The following is a 14,158-nucleotide window of genomic DNA, read 5'->3' on the forward strand; positions in this document are numbered from 1 at the left end:
TACAGATATCTCGGGATTTCAGCTTCTTGCATGGGACAGAAAGAAACCATTTGTTTATTTATAAATTCTGTAGATATTTTATTTTCTGTTACTATTGTTTCATGCAGCCAGGTAGATAATATTGTTAGAAAGAATGGCAGATTATAGGCCTGTGGCTTAAAAACGAGCAATTCCCTTTTTGGCTCAGGCTGTGTCTTGTCTCACATGCAGGTGAAATACCAGGCCTTTCCTCTTGTCCCCCCTCCCACCTTTCTCTCCCAACTCAACTTTTTTTTTCTTCCCCTCCATCCCACCTTCTCACCGCCTTACATTTCAGTGATAGTGTTATCAACACGTGACATCTCCTTTACACTATCCACCATTATCTATATCCATATCATATCCCTTTCACGAAGGCTATCATTATTTCGGCCATGTCTACGGACGTTCCAGGCCAGGCCTCAGATCTGGAGCTCCTTGTCAATGAGGCAAGGACAGTAAGTTTAAAATTGAACCCTCAACCATCCAGCAAGTCTAACAAATAATTCTTCAGCTTGTGTCTCAGCTCTATGACCCGGCCAATGCTGGTAACCCCGCGAAGATCAAACTTATCCAGGAACATCTCCAGGTCCTTCAAAAAGGTCCCCAAGCGTGGCTAATTGCCAATAGCCTTCTGGGCCATGAAAATACTGATTTGAGGTTCTTTGGGGCTCTGACCTTTACGGTTAAAATTAACCAGGACTGGTGTGCTCCTCTCCTCTTGCTCTTCTGTGTTCATTTCTTCCATAGATTCCCCGGTGCCTGGCGGATTAAACGGCTAACTTTTCTCCCACTCCAGGCAGCAGTTGAATGAGAGTGAAGCCCAAGAGCTTCTAGGACGGTTGATAGACCATTATGTGTTTCTAGTTAATGGAGGCGAGCGACCTTTGGTCATCAGAAAGCTTGCTTCCAGCTTGGCGACTATTTTTCTCAAGCCAAGTGCTCCTTGGACTCGTGCTCTTCTAAACGTGGCTGCTTCTTTAGCAAATGGAAAGTATCTCTCCGAAGAGCAATGCCAATCTATTGATTTGGAGACTGCCGTTCTTCCTGCCATGTCCGAAAAGCAAGTGGTGGCATTGCTCTACTTCTCAAACACTCTAGCAGAAGAGTTCAATAAATATGGCTCAGAAACTCGGCGAAGTGCAGAAGGTCACCGTGTGGCTAAGAATGTGAATGATGCCTTTTGCCTTGCTGGATTCGTTCTACGCCATCTTCTGCAACAGGAAGCATCTGGGAGTCCTGTTTCCGATGCAGCACCAGGGGTGGAAGCCATCAATTCTTACCACGTAAGTTGACTTCTAGAGTTCTCAGATATGTTCTTTGCACTGACTTCAAAATTAAGTCATGGATTTGTGTTCGAGGAACGATCCAGATGCGCGAAACCATATCGGCCTCGGACCTTGAATCTACCACGAGCTACATAATCCAGAGTCTAAAGGCTTTGAGTCTTTCTAAGGCGGCAGCTCAAGTCTTGATTGAACTGATAGACTGGCGTGACAGTATTTTCAGTCAGGATCACATTCATTCGATCTTAGAATTTATCATCAGCGATTTTGGTGCTGCCCATGTTTCTTCTCTCATGGAAGGTGACTTTGAAGACGAGAACATGACATTCTTGGAACTTGTACTAGCATATGCGGCCATCAAACAGCGAGAACTCTTCACCGGCACCCTTGACCCAGAGCATGAGAAAATTCTAACGCTTCTTCATACTCTTTTCAAGGCTCCTGGATATGCAGCAGTCGACGACTCGGCATCACCGTTGGTCCTTGAATGGTGGACTGAAGTTGCTGATGATCTCCAAGAGATATTTTTCGTGGCAGAGGAGACAGACGGTTTTGATCGTGCTAAACAGAATCTGGCCCGTGCCGCTCTAGACTGCTTCGAAAAGTTGAAGTACCCGAATTCTGAGGAGCTGAAAGATTGGAGTGATGATGATCGTAGTGAGTTTGGCTCGTTTCGCCGAGACGTTTGCGATTTTCTCCTGGCTGTCTATCCGATGCTAGGAGTTGAGTTGGTTCAGGTCTTCCAGGAACGCGCGAGGTCATCTCTAGCAAATCAGGACTGGAAAACATTCGAGGCTGCGATTTTCTGTATCGCTCAGCTTTCTGAAGCTGTTGACGAAAACAAACACGCCGACGAATGTTTGAATGTGATTTTCTTTTGTGATGAATTTGCACGTCTATGTGGAGGGGAGGGTGTGAAAATTCCAGACAAAGCTCGCCAAACATTGGTGGACATGCTTGGAAAATACCAATCGTATTTTGAACGCACCCATGCTTTACTTCCTCGAGTTTTGACTTTTTTGTTTGCATCACTTGACGTCGCTCCATGCGCTCCTACAGCGTCCAAATCTATTTCTCATCTCTGCAAATCATGTCGCAACGCTCTCACTTTTGAACTGCCAGCATTCATGGATCAATTTGAAAGCTTTCGGTTCAAACCTACAGCCACAGCCCTCACAATGGAGAAGGTTCTGGAGGGAATCGCTGCTATCATACAAACTCTTCCCGCAGATGAGGAAAAAGCACAATTTCTCGAGAGGATTTTGCATTTTTTTTTGGAGCAAGCGAAGTTGGCTCGAGATGAGGCTGTTCGAGGTTTGATAGAGCCAGCTCACGCTCGCGCTCAACTTGTATTGCGCTGCGTTGCGAGCATCGGGAAAGGCCTGCGAACAGATGGTGAAATCGTTCTTGATTCCAATGACGGCAGCAATGAAGACTCATACCCTCCAACGTTTTGGAATACTGGAAATGGAGCTGCGTCGCAGAATCTTATTATGCAATGCATGCAGCTTCTGATGACCGACTTCCCATTGGATATCACTCTCATCGAGGCAGCATGCGACATTTTGAAAGCCGGTTATACCGAAAAGACTGGCCCGTACGTCTTCCCACCGATGATGACTGTCAACTTCGTGAAGAGTATTCCACTTGGTAGCTCTGGCGCCGACATAGTAATGGGCACAGCCTCAGCATTCCTGGCATCTCATAGTGCTCATCCGCAACGCATTCAGGAGGAAACAGTTTCACTGATTGTTCACGTGTATGAAACATTCTGCTGGATGCACGAAAAGCCGGAATTTTATGATCCTGAAGTTGCAAATAGCGGGATCGATTTTCTCACTCGCTTACTCCCCAAGTATCATCTTTTTCTTTTTGCGCTTACGTCTACGCCCCAGGAGGCTGGGCTGAGCAAACCTAGCAATGATGATAGCCTCCCATCACGGCCGCCAATCCTGCAAGCTATCTTGAACTTCATTCTACTCGCCTTACAGGGACCAGAACCGCTTCCACTTCGTTCCTCCTCTCAATTTTGGGTAAGCGTGCTGAACATCCCGGGCAGTAGCAACCTGAATGAAGCAAGCCCCGTACAAAATGCCCTTAGAGACTGCCTGCCCGCACTCTGTCGCATTCTTATAACTCAGATCGCGGGTCGTTGCGCTCGATCCGATCTTGAACACCTCTGTGAAGTCCTCCGAAGAGTCATTTTCAAGCAGCAAGGACCGGCTCGCCCACACCTCACTGAGGCGCTAGCTTCGTTGGAAAGCGATGATTCAAACCAAACCCAATGCCAAGTGGTATCACCTCAGGAAAAGCAGCGTTTTCTCGCATCTCTTTTGACTGCCAGAGGCGCCAAGACGCAAACGGTCCAGCTGGCACGATCCTTCTGGCTTAAATGCCGTGGTACAAGTTTCGATTATATTGGATAGGTAGACGGTAATAATCACTATGGCTCTAACAAGGAAAAGATTAGGTGCAATTGGGTTTGGCAGGGTAGTGCATACAGTTGTGATAAGTCCAAAGTGAGGCGAACGATTCTGGTGCAATGCCCATGAAAGCATTCTACTCCAGTCGTAGGGCTGCTGACAGTGGCGCCGTGCTAATTTCGTGGTGTGTGGATGCCCCAGAGATTAAGTGGATATGGTGCAATTGTGCGGGCTGGACTCCTGCTCCGATCATATGAGCCACGCACAGATGACCGTCTCAGGAATCGCGAACACGCGCGATGAGTGGGTATCGCGATGCAGCACCGCCATTTATTGATATCAGCCACTGGGGCGGTGTACTCGATGTACTCCGTACAGCTGTGCCTAATATGCAATTCAGCCAGGTTGTTTCACGTTGCAGTCGCATTGATTTCCCTCGAAAATGATTATGAAATGAAATAGGATTAGCATCCCCTCTTCTTATGTACTTCCCATCTCCCTTCTTTATCCTTGGTTGCGTTACGTTATCTTTGTTGATCTTTAGCCGATACTCCGTACTTCCTGGTGGATCTCAGCTTGAGTGCGGCTGAGGTTTTGCTCTTAGTATTTTTTTTTCTCTCGGCGTTTTAGTTCTGACTATTTATTTCACTGCCGAGCTGCTGTTCGTTCTGAGCTGTCTTATCTTTGCTGTTTTCTTTGATATCAATTTTTGATTCCCAAACGCGGTATTCTGCTCTTTACCATTGCATATTCTATACAGCCACCATCATGGCCGCTTTAGGTCGCACCGATTCACTCGACCCAGATTCAACATGCAAAGGCTTTACGTCAAGCGGTGTCGCATGTCGCCGTGCATTGGGAAACCCTCCTGGGCCACACGAAACTGATATGACCAAATTCTACTGCTGGCAGCATGAAGACCAGGCCCCAGCGTCTAAGCCGACTGCTGCACATAACACAATCGAGAACAATGTGAGAAGCAGTATTGATACTTTGATGGGCCGACTGGGTATCAACGACCCACCTGCAACGAAATACCGGCCCAACAGACCTTCGAGACCCGGAGGTGGAGGTAGCAGCTCGTTCACCTGCTGCTGCTTTACGATAGGAGAGGAAGATGAGCCACAGGAATTGAACCCGATGCCGGCGTCTAATTCGCAAACTCCCTACCGGCCACCTGCCAAGCCGTCTATGTACAGCAACGAACTGGTGCCTTCTGATCTCCCGCCTGATGTGGCCAAGCATCTCGCTACTGAGCTGGCAAAGCCGCTTTCCGAAAAGGACGAAGATGGCTATATCTACATCTTCTGGTTGACACCCGTAGAGGCGTCTTCCGCCAGAGGCGGTCCACCTTCGGACATTGCGTCTTCTATCTTACCTGGTGGAAGCCGGGGCATGGGTGATGCCATTCGCGTGGCACAAGACTTCAATGCCTCTGGTCGCAAGCCCGATCAGAAGCCCGGCACTATCCGTTTGAAGATCGGTCGAGCAAACAACGTCCACCGTCGAATGAATGAGTGGTCGAAGCAGTGCGCTCACGACGTGACTTTGCTCCGCTACTATCCTTACTTGCCTTCATCTCAACGTACTCAACCAGTGGATACGGGAAGGATGATGCCTTTCGTCCACCGGGTGGAACATTTGATTCATTGTGAGCTGGCCGAGATGAGACTTCTCGACTTAGGAAAGTGTCAATATTGTGGAAAGGAGCACAAGGAATGGTTTGAAGTGCCTGCGAATGAGGAGTCGATCCAACGGATTGATGGCTGCATTCGTAAATGGACCAACTGGGCTGATTCTCAAGCAAAGAAAAGTTCGCGCAGGTGAAACTCTTGCGATGGAGGCTTGATTGGGAGTTGACGAAACATCGATTTGGATTGAATGACAATTATCTAAAGACTTGAATGATACCATTGTTCGCCAGAAAACAACGCCAGGTGACCAGCCAGTTCCAATCTAAAATAACCCCCCATTCCCATAGTATCCATTTAGTTATTATCATTAAGAATAGTAATCATAGAGCGCATAGTCGCAGCATCAAAAAAGAAAGACAACCAAACCCATCATCCACGCTCTACTCCGAATCCGACAATTCCTTCTCCTCAACCAACCATTCCCCCTTCCTCTCTTTCGCCCGCTCCTTCCCATCTCCCAGCTCATCACTCTTATCCATCATCCCCAGCACCCAGCTCCCAACCAAATAAAAACCCCACGCCCAGCCCCAAAGACACAGTCCCATAAACCCCGTAACCATTAAAACCGGCCCGAGGACCAAAAGCGCCACGCACGCGAACAACGTCGCCGCAATCACGGCAGTAATAACGACACCCATACCGAACAGCGCAACGGGAATCCCCGAGCAGATGAGCTGGCAGAGAAGGAGCGAAGTAAGATGCGGATGCGAGGCGGCGATGCGGAGAATCGCGGATCGGGTTCTGGGAGGTAAGATGTAGGTATCGATGAGGGTGAGGGTTGCGGAGAGGATTTCTTGGATTGGACCGGCTGATGGGTCTGTTGTGGTTGTTGTTGTTGTTTCTTCTTCTGGTGTTGATGTGAGAGTTGGAGGAGTAGTATTTGATGTTTCGGATGGTTTGGTAGGTTCGTGCATGGTGTTGTGCTCGTTCTTGATGTCTGTGTTGGTGTTGCTTTGGGGGTTTTCGCGAGGGGGTGAGAGACTTGTGGGTGTGTCCATTGTGGTTAAATAATGTGGTCTGAAGATAGTCGTGGTTCTCAATTGATGTGGATGGATGATGGTGGTGTTGATTTCTCGAGTAGCGCATGTACTTCGTAGGGCGTGTAGAGCTGTAGATACACGCGAGGATGGAGTTAGGAAGGAACTGCCTAGGCTAAAGCCGGCCTTGGCTGGTATTGTCACAGAATGTTATATTACACTAGTGTATGGTACTCTGTAATTATGTATTATTGAGCAAATATAGTACATGGATGGATGCTTTCGTCGAAATCGAATTATTAGGATTCATGGCTAGTATGAGTGTTTATCTTCTTTTATTTCTAGTATGAGTCATTCTAGATGCTTCCATTCATAATCCTACATGATTATCATCGCCCTGTTCAATAATTCGTCCGGGTAGAACCGTAGACCGAATGGGACACCGACTGCTGCTCACCGGCGTGATCGACGGAGCCGAAGCTTATTGCTAAGTGTAAAAGCAATCAGTTACAAATATTTATGTCTAGACCACTTTCGACAGACTACTACGGAGAGAACGACTTAAATCCATGTTTTTTCATCTGCTCATGGCTCATAATAACAATTGTGTATCTTCCTTTTTTATCCCAGATGGCGTAAATGCAGATATCAACAAGTACAGGTAAGTCTTAAAGCGGAAGACGACGCTATGTCAACTTTTCAAAACACCAAAGAAATAGTAATCATTACATGACGAAGGCTGAGAAAGGGCGTTGGGGCAAGGTTATAATTTATACATCTACCATCCTCTCTTGGCCAACTTGTCGGCCTCGGACATCTGGGCAACGTTGATGCCAACCATGGCCTCACCAAGACCACTGCTGACCTCAGCCAGGACCTTGGGGTCCTTGTAGTGAGTCACGGCCTGGACGATAGCACGGGCACGCTTCTTAGCATCGCCAGACTTGAAGATACCGGATCCGACGAACACTCCGTCACAGCCCAGCTGCATCATGAGTGCGGCATCGGCCGGGGTGGCAACACCACCGGCGGCGAAGTTGACAACGGGGAGACGACCCTTCTCGGCAGTCTCGCGCAGGAGCTCGTACGAGCAGCCCAAGTCACGGGCGTAGGCGCGCAGCTCACGTGCGGGGTCAATGGAGGACTGGAGCATGGCGCGGGCACGAGCAATGTCTTCGCTGACAGTGCGGATGTGCTTAACGGCCTCGACGACATCACCAGTACCAGCCTCACCCTTGGTGCGGATCATGGCAGCTCCCTCCGAGATACGGCGCAGAGCCTCACCCAAGTTCCGGCAGCCACAGACGAAAGGGACCTTGAAGTTGGACTTGGTAACGTGGTAGATGTCATCGGCGGGGGTGAGGACTTCGGATTCATCAATGTAGTCAACGCCAACGGCCTCGAGGATCTATCCGACAATTGCGAATCAGCGATGAGATTTGGTGGCGACTATATCAAAGCGGATTTCCTTACCTGGCACTCGACAAAGTGACCAATACGGGCCTTAGCCATGACGGGGATGGTAACAGCCTCCATGATCTCCTTGATCATGGTAGGGTCGGACATGCGAGCAACGCCACCCTCGACTCTGATATCGGCGGGGACACGCTCGAGGGCCATGACGGCGGCAGCACCAGCTTCTTCGGCAATGCGGGCCTATCCAAGTCGAGATTAGAATCGCATCAATTGACGATAGATCTGAAATTGCCATGATGGCATACCTGCTCTGCATTGACAACGTCCATGATAACACCGCCCTTCAACATCTGGGCCAAACCGGCCTTGACGGTGAAGTCATTAGCCCCATTGGAGACACCGTTCTGCTGAGAGGCCATTGTAAAAGTACAAGAGGGGTGGTAAGAAAAGATTAGATAGAATTATGGAGAGAGGGAAAGAGGGGTGGAGGAAGGAAGAAATTTAAAAGGAAGCGAAAGATTGAGTTAAAAAAAGAGTGAGTCAAAACTGCCTCTCCACGATAAGCTCTCCGTCTTCGCCTCCTCTGTCCCTCACTGCTTCCCCTCCCCCGCCGATTTTTTCTCTTGCTGTCGTATCCCGCCGCGGAACGACGAGCCAATCATAGACGAGCTGTCCCTCCGGAACACCCAGTGGAGTTCGCCGGTTTTCCGCGGATTACGTGACGTGTAAGGTACTGTAATTCCAGTTGGTATTACCAATACCGTCCTCGCCTGCCTATTTGAGTATTCTTTGGGGTTGAATTCATCTATAGGTCTATTTCTCTCAGTGCAGATAGTATGTTTATGGAAGGCACAATCCCTATGCTTCCCCAAGTAGCAACTACTGGTCTCTTGCTCGATCCACAGTTGAAGGTATCCCACAGAACAGACGGCCATGGTAGAAGGATGACAAGACGACCTCCAGTGCCACTTCAACTTGACCCTGTGACCTTGCGATCTCAGATCAAATTGAGGGTCTATGTCATATAGCAGTTTATCTATGGGAAATGCATCATCGGAGTTTACTTGGTTCGATTTGAAGACACTCAGCCATGGAATATCCAGATCGTCCTATCAGTTCGATCAAGTTTCCATTCACTTGAAGAACTTAATCGACTGATGCCTCGTGATCTTTCTTATTAAGGCCTGCCTGAAGATGGAAATGTGTAGCGGATGCTCAATGGATGATATGCAGATGATAAGGCTGAGGATCTACAGGTAACTCAACAATCGAGGGAACGTGTTGGATGCATTACCTCCCCGCAGCCACTGCGTATGTGACATGTCTCACCATCAGCATATCTAGATATACCAATATCAATATATCCATGCTATCTAAGAGCATGTAAACTTCATCGAATGCATCCAAAGAGCAGATATACCGACTGACCGCCCTCTGACGTCACTGCCCATCTCCGCATATCCTGCTCGTCTTCCCCAACGCGCATTCGGCCTCGTCTTCACGTGGGCTGTTCAACAATTACTACTGCTCAATTGACATTTATACCAAACTACCTCCAATTCACTGCTGTCTTCAAAAAGTATCCTCTTTCCTAGCATCACCTCAATTCCAACCCATCTCATACCACAGCTCTCGAAATGGCATCACCCTTTCTCCTCTCCCGCACATCCGCTGCCGTCGGCCTCGGCCTCGGTCTCTCCTTGTCTTTCTCTCCATTATCTCCCTTCCGCTCCGCCCCTATCCAATGCCAGTACGCAGCGCCCTCTCCTCAGCCCGCAGAGCCCAGCTGGGCGATTAACCCCAATGACCCCATCCTCCCCAAGCAAGGCGGTACGACGGGACTGAAGAGGAAGTCGGGATTCTTGACGCCGTCGATGATGCGCCAGGTGAGCTTGGGTAGTGTGTTGGGCCTTGTTGCGGGCGTGGGATTGAGGGCTTTCTCGAGAGCATTGGCGGTTTTGTTGGGAATGGGGATTGTGTTTGTTGAGGTATGGTTGTTACTTGCTATGCTTCCTTTTTTTTTTTTTTTTTTTTTCCCTCCTGGTTGGTTTGTTACTATTGGGTTTTGCTGACGCTTGTTTGGCATGGTAGTGGGCTGCTTCTAAGGGGTACAATCTCTTGCCTATCAACAGGATGCAGAAGTATGTCAAGGGTGTCGATCTGCAAAAGGCCATGACGGAGAACATGCCGTTCAAGATGACATTCGGCACGACCATGGCTCTCGGGGCCTTTGCGCAGTTGTAGGACGGTTGGATACTATGATCGATCAAATATAGGAGTCAGAATGCTATGCCTACATCATAGAAATATGTTCTCGCATGAACACTTATCTCTATATCAGAAAGCATTGTACAGAATGCCAATGGATGTCTTGGATATTGATTCATTATTACATTTCTCTCTTCTTCTTATATACTTGTTATACAGGGTATCACGGATTCATGCAAAGACGCCGCATCATCTACCATCAGCTCAACACTAGCTCTTCCAACACTCCTTCCATCTCATCACGGGACAGCGGAACTCCCAGGATCTCTATTCCGCTTGTGTCCATCCGTGATGTGATCATTTGATGGTCGTGAAATTCCTTCAGCAGCGTCCGGAACATCATCTCCGAGGAAGCGATGAATTCTTCGGCGGCCTTTTGGTATAGTAACCGGAACTCAATGCCCGTCTCGTCTTTGGAACCGTCTTCCCGGCCTGCGGCACCATCCATCTCATCATCCGAAACATGCCCTTCGTCCATCATTGACAATATTTCGGTCAGAAGCAATTGGTACAGATTCCGTGCGTTCTCCGGAAGACTTTTAAGGACGAACGCAACACCTTCTTTGCCTCCGATACGACGGCCCTTACGGCCGAGTAGATTATGAACCTCTTCAACCACATCTGACTCCGTTTCAAAGGGAGCAAATGTGGTGCAGTCGTGGAAAACAAAATTGAAATGGTCGCGGAGACTGATATCCCACATGAGCAAAAAGTTGGGTGTATCCGCCGTCGCAAGTAAACGTATCTTAGGCGTTGCAGCGAGTCGAGCGAGAAGAGCTTGGTTCACTGCTCGCCGGAGGGGAGGGGCATCGATAGAATTGATCAGGACGGTGATGGGTTGTTGAGATGGCCGTGATTTCAGAACAGACTGCAGCAGCTCCAATACTTCAATTGGCTGGGAGCCCATCTTGGATGGAATATCAGCCCCAAGGACGGCAGTAACGATCATAGCAAAGATCGATCGGATGGAGATATTGGGGGTATGTCCGTTTACAATGACAATCGAAGGGGCCGGGCTATGTCGTTGATAAAGCCAATCTGCAAACTGCTGCAGGAGCCTGCGTTTAGCGCCGTATCCGTATAAGCAAATGTTGAAATCCTGATCAAACTCAAAGTTCCACTGTGGGAATGATCGATGATGAAGGTTGAGCAGGAACTCTTTTTCTCGCATGCATGGATCCGCATACTTCGACAGCGTCTCGAAATACTCCTCATGCGTCAGCAACGACACTTTGTTCAAGTTGTTGTTCGATGTGCGAGCGGGGCCAGCCCTGTTCTGGAAGAAGTATCGCTCATGCGCCGGTAGTTCTCCTTCGGGGGTTGGAGAACGCTTATTCCTAGCACCCTTTGGTCGTCCTGCACGACGTTTTGGTGTCGCTTCAGTCTTGCTTTCCGAAGCTTCTCCCTCTACCGTCTCCGCCAACCCCTTGTCTGCATCACCCGTAGTATCCAGGTTCTCATTCTCATCCTCTAAGATCTCTTCTGCCAAACGATCACCTCCATCCCAAATGTCTTCATCATCCTGCTCGAGTAAGAGACGTGCACTCTTCTTCTTAGCAGACCGGTCTGCATTTCGTGCTCGGGAAGGTGTAGCGACCGCGGTGGCCTTGGTCGGTGTCGAAAACAATGCCTTTGCCCTGGATTTCTGTGTAGGGGTCTTAAGACCGGATGCTTTTAGAGTGGCTGGGGTTGCAGCACTGCTGGGTTTTTGAGGTGTCGATTTCAATTGCTTTGACGGACTTGCTTCGGGGAAGCCATGACCGGCGTCATGACCATTTATGGAGTCATCGATCCTTGCGGTTTTCTGCCTCTTGGGCGTCGAGACGATAGGTTGGTCATCGTCAGGACCGGAGCCTGCTTGTTTGCGCTTCATTTCAGTGAGAATGTACCAATCACGGACGCAACAGCGACATTCAGGCGGAGAGTAAATACCATCCAGACACAGCGAGCGGTCTTCGAACTATTATCTTTAAGAGGAAGCAAAGGGCAGATCGAGGACGCAAGGGGTTCGTCAACAGCAATAAAGGAGTCGAGGTGCTGGGAATGCTGTTTCCCTCGTGGCTTGTCTTTTTCTTCGCCGCGCCTGGAACGCGACGCTCAAGGCGATTGGGTTTCTCCGACTCCGCGATATCGGAGCAGCTCCCGTTGAAACCGCGTGGGATGGGAGATTGAATTGAATTACTGCATCGTCACATCGCTGGGAGATTTGATTTGAATCTCAGTGGGAAGGACTCGTTGCAGGGATCAAGCCGTGTCTTGCACCCCACGGAGCTCGAAAAGCAAATAGCATTGGGCTTGTTGCTCCTGAGTCATTTGCGCCGGAGCTATTGGGAGCTACTTTCCCACAGGCTCATTTATATACCTCACTATCAGCAGGTCTGCAACGTCGCACTGGTCTACTGTGAGTGCAACTTGGTCAATTCAAAGGTCGCGCATTGACTGCTAACCACGCCCCTTCCTGCAGAACACTACATGGCGTCTCCTGTCCAGCCCGCAGCCACTATGGCAGCTTTCGCAAGAATGGCCAAAGGCCAGGTTCGGTACTATTCCGCTCCGTTGGACATGGCCATTCCTGCCTCGAAGAAGCAGTACATTCCTTCCTCCGGCACCTATCCTAAGGGCTTCCTCGTCTCTGGAACTCACGTTGGTGTGAAAGCCTCGAACACAAAGTTCCCCGACTTGGCCCTGATCTCGTCGGAGACTCCGTGCTCGGCGGCAGCAGTCTTCACTACCAACAAGTTCCAGGCTGCTCCTGTCCAGGTGAGCAGGAAGACACTTCAGGAGCGTCAAGGACAGGGCATTCGGTCCATCGTGATCAACTCGGGCTGCGCCAATGCTGTCACCGGCAAAGGTGGTCTCGAAGATGCAGCCAACATGGGCAGCACGGTGGACGGGTGCAATGGTCTCTCTGACCCCAGCACCATCGTCATGAGCACCGGTGTCATCGGACAGCGGTATGGTTTGGCTATTCATTCACTGCCCTAATTCAATGATTGACCCGGGATGACTTCTAGACTTCCTATCTCGAAAATCCTGGATAAGATCCCTACAGCCCACAAGAACCTTGCATCTTCCCACGATGCTTGGCTCACCACCGCTCGCGCTATTTGCACCACGGACACCTTCCCCAAACTTCTCTCTCGCACCTTCACGCTCCCCTCCTCCCCCGGCCGCACCTACAGCTTGGCCGGAATGGCCAAGGGAGCCGGTATGATCCACCCCAACATGGCTACTCTCCTGGGCGTTCTGTGCACCGATGCCCCCATCGAAACACCCGCTCTCCAGTCTCTGCTTAAGCACGCCATCTCACGCTCGTTCAACTCCATCTCCATCGACGGCGACACCAGCACCAACGACACTCTTGCCATCCTCGCCAACGGAGCCGCAGGCGGCGCCCCCATCAACTCCGCCAACTCTGACGACTACGCCGCCATGCAGGAGATCCTCACCTCGTTCTCTCAGTCCTTGTCCCAGCTTGTCGTTCGCGACGGCGAAGGCGCTACCAAGTTCGTCACCGTCCGCGTCCAGAACTCGCCCCATTACGAATCTGCCCAGCTCATCGCCTCGACCATTGCTCGCTCTCCACTCGTCAAGACCGCCCTGTACGGTCGTGATGCTAACTGGGGCCGTATCCTCTGCGCCATCGGTTACACCCAGGGTGTTGCCCCTGGTGTCGTCATTCCCGAGCGCACCAGCGTCAGCTTCAAGCCTGTGGACGGAAGCCCCATCTTGAAGCTCCTGGTCAACGGTGAGCCTGAGCAGGTCGACGAGGACCGGGCCAGCGTTATCCTGCAGAACGAGGACTTGGAGATCGTTGTTGACCTTGGCGGTGGTGAGAAGGGCGAACAGGGTCTCGGTGGTGAAGATGCCATGTACTGGTTCTGCGACTTCAGCCATGAATACGTGACCATCAACGGTGATTACAGAACCTAGAAAGGTAAGAAGCAATCGATATGTTACAGTAAGATAGTTTCGCCGTAAGGCATTGTGTTGATATTACAATTCGAAAACGAAATTCACTTGTTAGTATATACGCTACATAAGAGAGGGTTCTACTTTTTACTAAAAGCTGAAAC

General features: G+C 49.8%; 7 protein-coding genes across 7 annotated transcripts; 4 read left to right on the forward strand and 3 right to left on the reverse strand.

Annotated features, from left to right (window-relative positions):
• Positions 1-413: 413 nt before the first annotated feature.
• On the forward strand, positions 414-3,730 carry ASPWEDRAFT_167576 (putative importin 13; the record flags this gene model as incomplete). The annotated part of the gene is made up of 4 exons (XM_040830165.1): positions 414-476; positions 533-723; positions 818-1,304; positions 1,361-3,730. The coding sequence occupies 4 exons, from the start codon at positions 414-416 to the stop codon at positions 3,728-3,730; spliced, it is 3,111 nt and encodes a 1,036-aa protein (XP_040695238.1).
• A 383-nt stretch (positions 3,731-4,113) lies between these two features.
• On the forward strand, positions 4,114-5,678 carry ASPWEDRAFT_272371 (uncharacterized protein). The gene has a single exon (XM_040832974.1). It carries the CDS (start codon positions 4,496-4,498, stop codon positions 5,552-5,554), a length of 1,059 nt encoding a protein of 352 aa, XP_040695239.1. The 5' UTR covers positions 4,114-4,495; the 3' UTR covers positions 5,555-5,678.
• A 123-nt stretch (positions 5,679-5,801) lies between these two features.
• ASPWEDRAFT_23642 (seipin co-factor family protein) lies at positions 5,802-6,419 on the reverse strand (the record flags this gene model as incomplete). Its single annotated transcript, XM_040832510.1, has 1 exon — positions 5,802-6,419. The coding sequence occupies one exon, from the start codon at positions 6,417-6,419 to the stop codon at positions 5,802-5,804; it is 618 nt and encodes a 205-aa protein (XP_040695240.1).
• Positions 6,420-6,765: 346 nt separating this feature from the next.
• Positions 6,766-8,391, reverse strand: ASPWEDRAFT_35147 (pyridoxal 5'-phosphate synthase subunit PdxS). The gene is made up of 3 exons (XM_040834160.1): positions 8,120-8,391; positions 7,872-8,054; positions 6,766-7,806 (listed from the first exon to the last, which is right to left on the reverse strand). The coding sequence occupies exons 1-3, from the start codon at positions 8,231-8,233 to the stop codon at positions 7,177-7,179; spliced, it is 927 nt and encodes a 308-aa protein (XP_040695241.1). The 5' UTR covers positions 8,234-8,391; the 3' UTR covers positions 6,766-7,176.
• Positions 8,392-9,451: 1,060 nt separating this feature from the next.
• ASPWEDRAFT_23644 (uncharacterized protein) lies at positions 9,452-10,058 on the forward strand (the record flags this gene model as incomplete). The annotated part of the gene is made up of 2 exons (XM_040832511.1): positions 9,452-9,802; positions 9,906-10,058. The coding sequence occupies 2 exons, from the start codon at positions 9,452-9,454 to the stop codon at positions 10,056-10,058; spliced, it is 504 nt and encodes a 167-aa protein (XP_040695242.1).
• A 223-nt stretch (positions 10,059-10,281) lies between these two features.
• On the reverse strand, positions 10,282-11,955 carry ASPWEDRAFT_101541 (origin recognition complex subunit 2; the record flags this gene model as incomplete). The annotated part of the gene is made up of 1 exon (XM_040827397.1): positions 10,282-11,955. The coding sequence occupies one exon, from the start codon at positions 11,953-11,955 to the stop codon at positions 10,282-10,284; it is 1,674 nt and encodes a 557-aa protein (XP_040695243.1).
• A 315-nt stretch (positions 11,956-12,270) lies between these two features.
• On the forward strand, positions 12,271-14,132 carry ASPWEDRAFT_35149 (bifunctional ornithine acetyltransferase/N-acetylglutamate synthase). Its single transcript, XM_040834161.1, has 3 exons — positions 12,271-12,483; positions 12,547-13,036; positions 13,097-14,132. The coding sequence occupies exons 2-3, from the start codon at positions 12,555-12,557 to the stop codon at positions 14,013-14,015; spliced, it is 1,401 nt and encodes a 466-aa protein (XP_040695244.1). The 5' UTR covers positions 12,271-12,483; positions 12,547-12,554; the 3' UTR covers positions 14,016-14,132.
• Positions 14,133-14,158: the final 26 nt, after the last annotated feature.

The sequence above is a fragment of the Aspergillus wentii genome, assembly GCF_001890725.1.
Source record: "Aspergillus wentii DTO 134E9 unplaced genomic scaffold ASPWEscaffold_1, whole genome shotgun sequence".
Taxonomy (NCBI): domain Eukaryota; kingdom Fungi; phylum Ascomycota; class Eurotiomycetes; order Eurotiales; family Aspergillaceae; genus Aspergillus; species Aspergillus wentii.

What these genes read in the sequence shown, in the direction of transcription:
- ASPWEDRAFT_35149 (XM_040834161.1), top strand. Translation starts at nt 12,555, where the DNA reads ATGGCGTCTCCTGTCCAGCCCGCAGCCACTATGGCAGCTTTCGCAAGA. An exon ending in ACCGGTGTCATCGGACAGCG is followed by an intron (nt 13,037 to 13,096) that starts GTATGGTTTGGC and finishes GATGACTTCTAG; the next exon opens with ACTTCCTATCTCGAAAATCC.
- ASPWEDRAFT_35147 (XM_040834160.1), bottom strand. Translation starts at nt 8,233, where the DNA reads ATGGCCTCTCAGCAGAACGGTGTCTCCAATGGGGCTAATGACTTCACC. An exon ending in ACGTTGTCAATGCAGAGCAG is followed by an intron (nt 8,055 to 8,119) that starts GTATGCCATCAT and finishes CGACTTGGATAG; the next exon opens with GCCCGCATTGCCGAAGAAGC. An exon ending in GTCACTTTGTCGAGTGCCAG is followed by an intron (nt 7,807 to 7,871) that starts GTAAGGAAATCC and finishes ATTGTCGGATAG; the next exon opens with ATCCTCGAGGCCGTTGGCGT.
- ASPWEDRAFT_272371 (XM_040832974.1), top strand. Translation starts at nt 4,496, where the DNA reads ATGGCCGCTTTAGGTCGCACCGATTCACTCGACCCAGATTCAACATGC.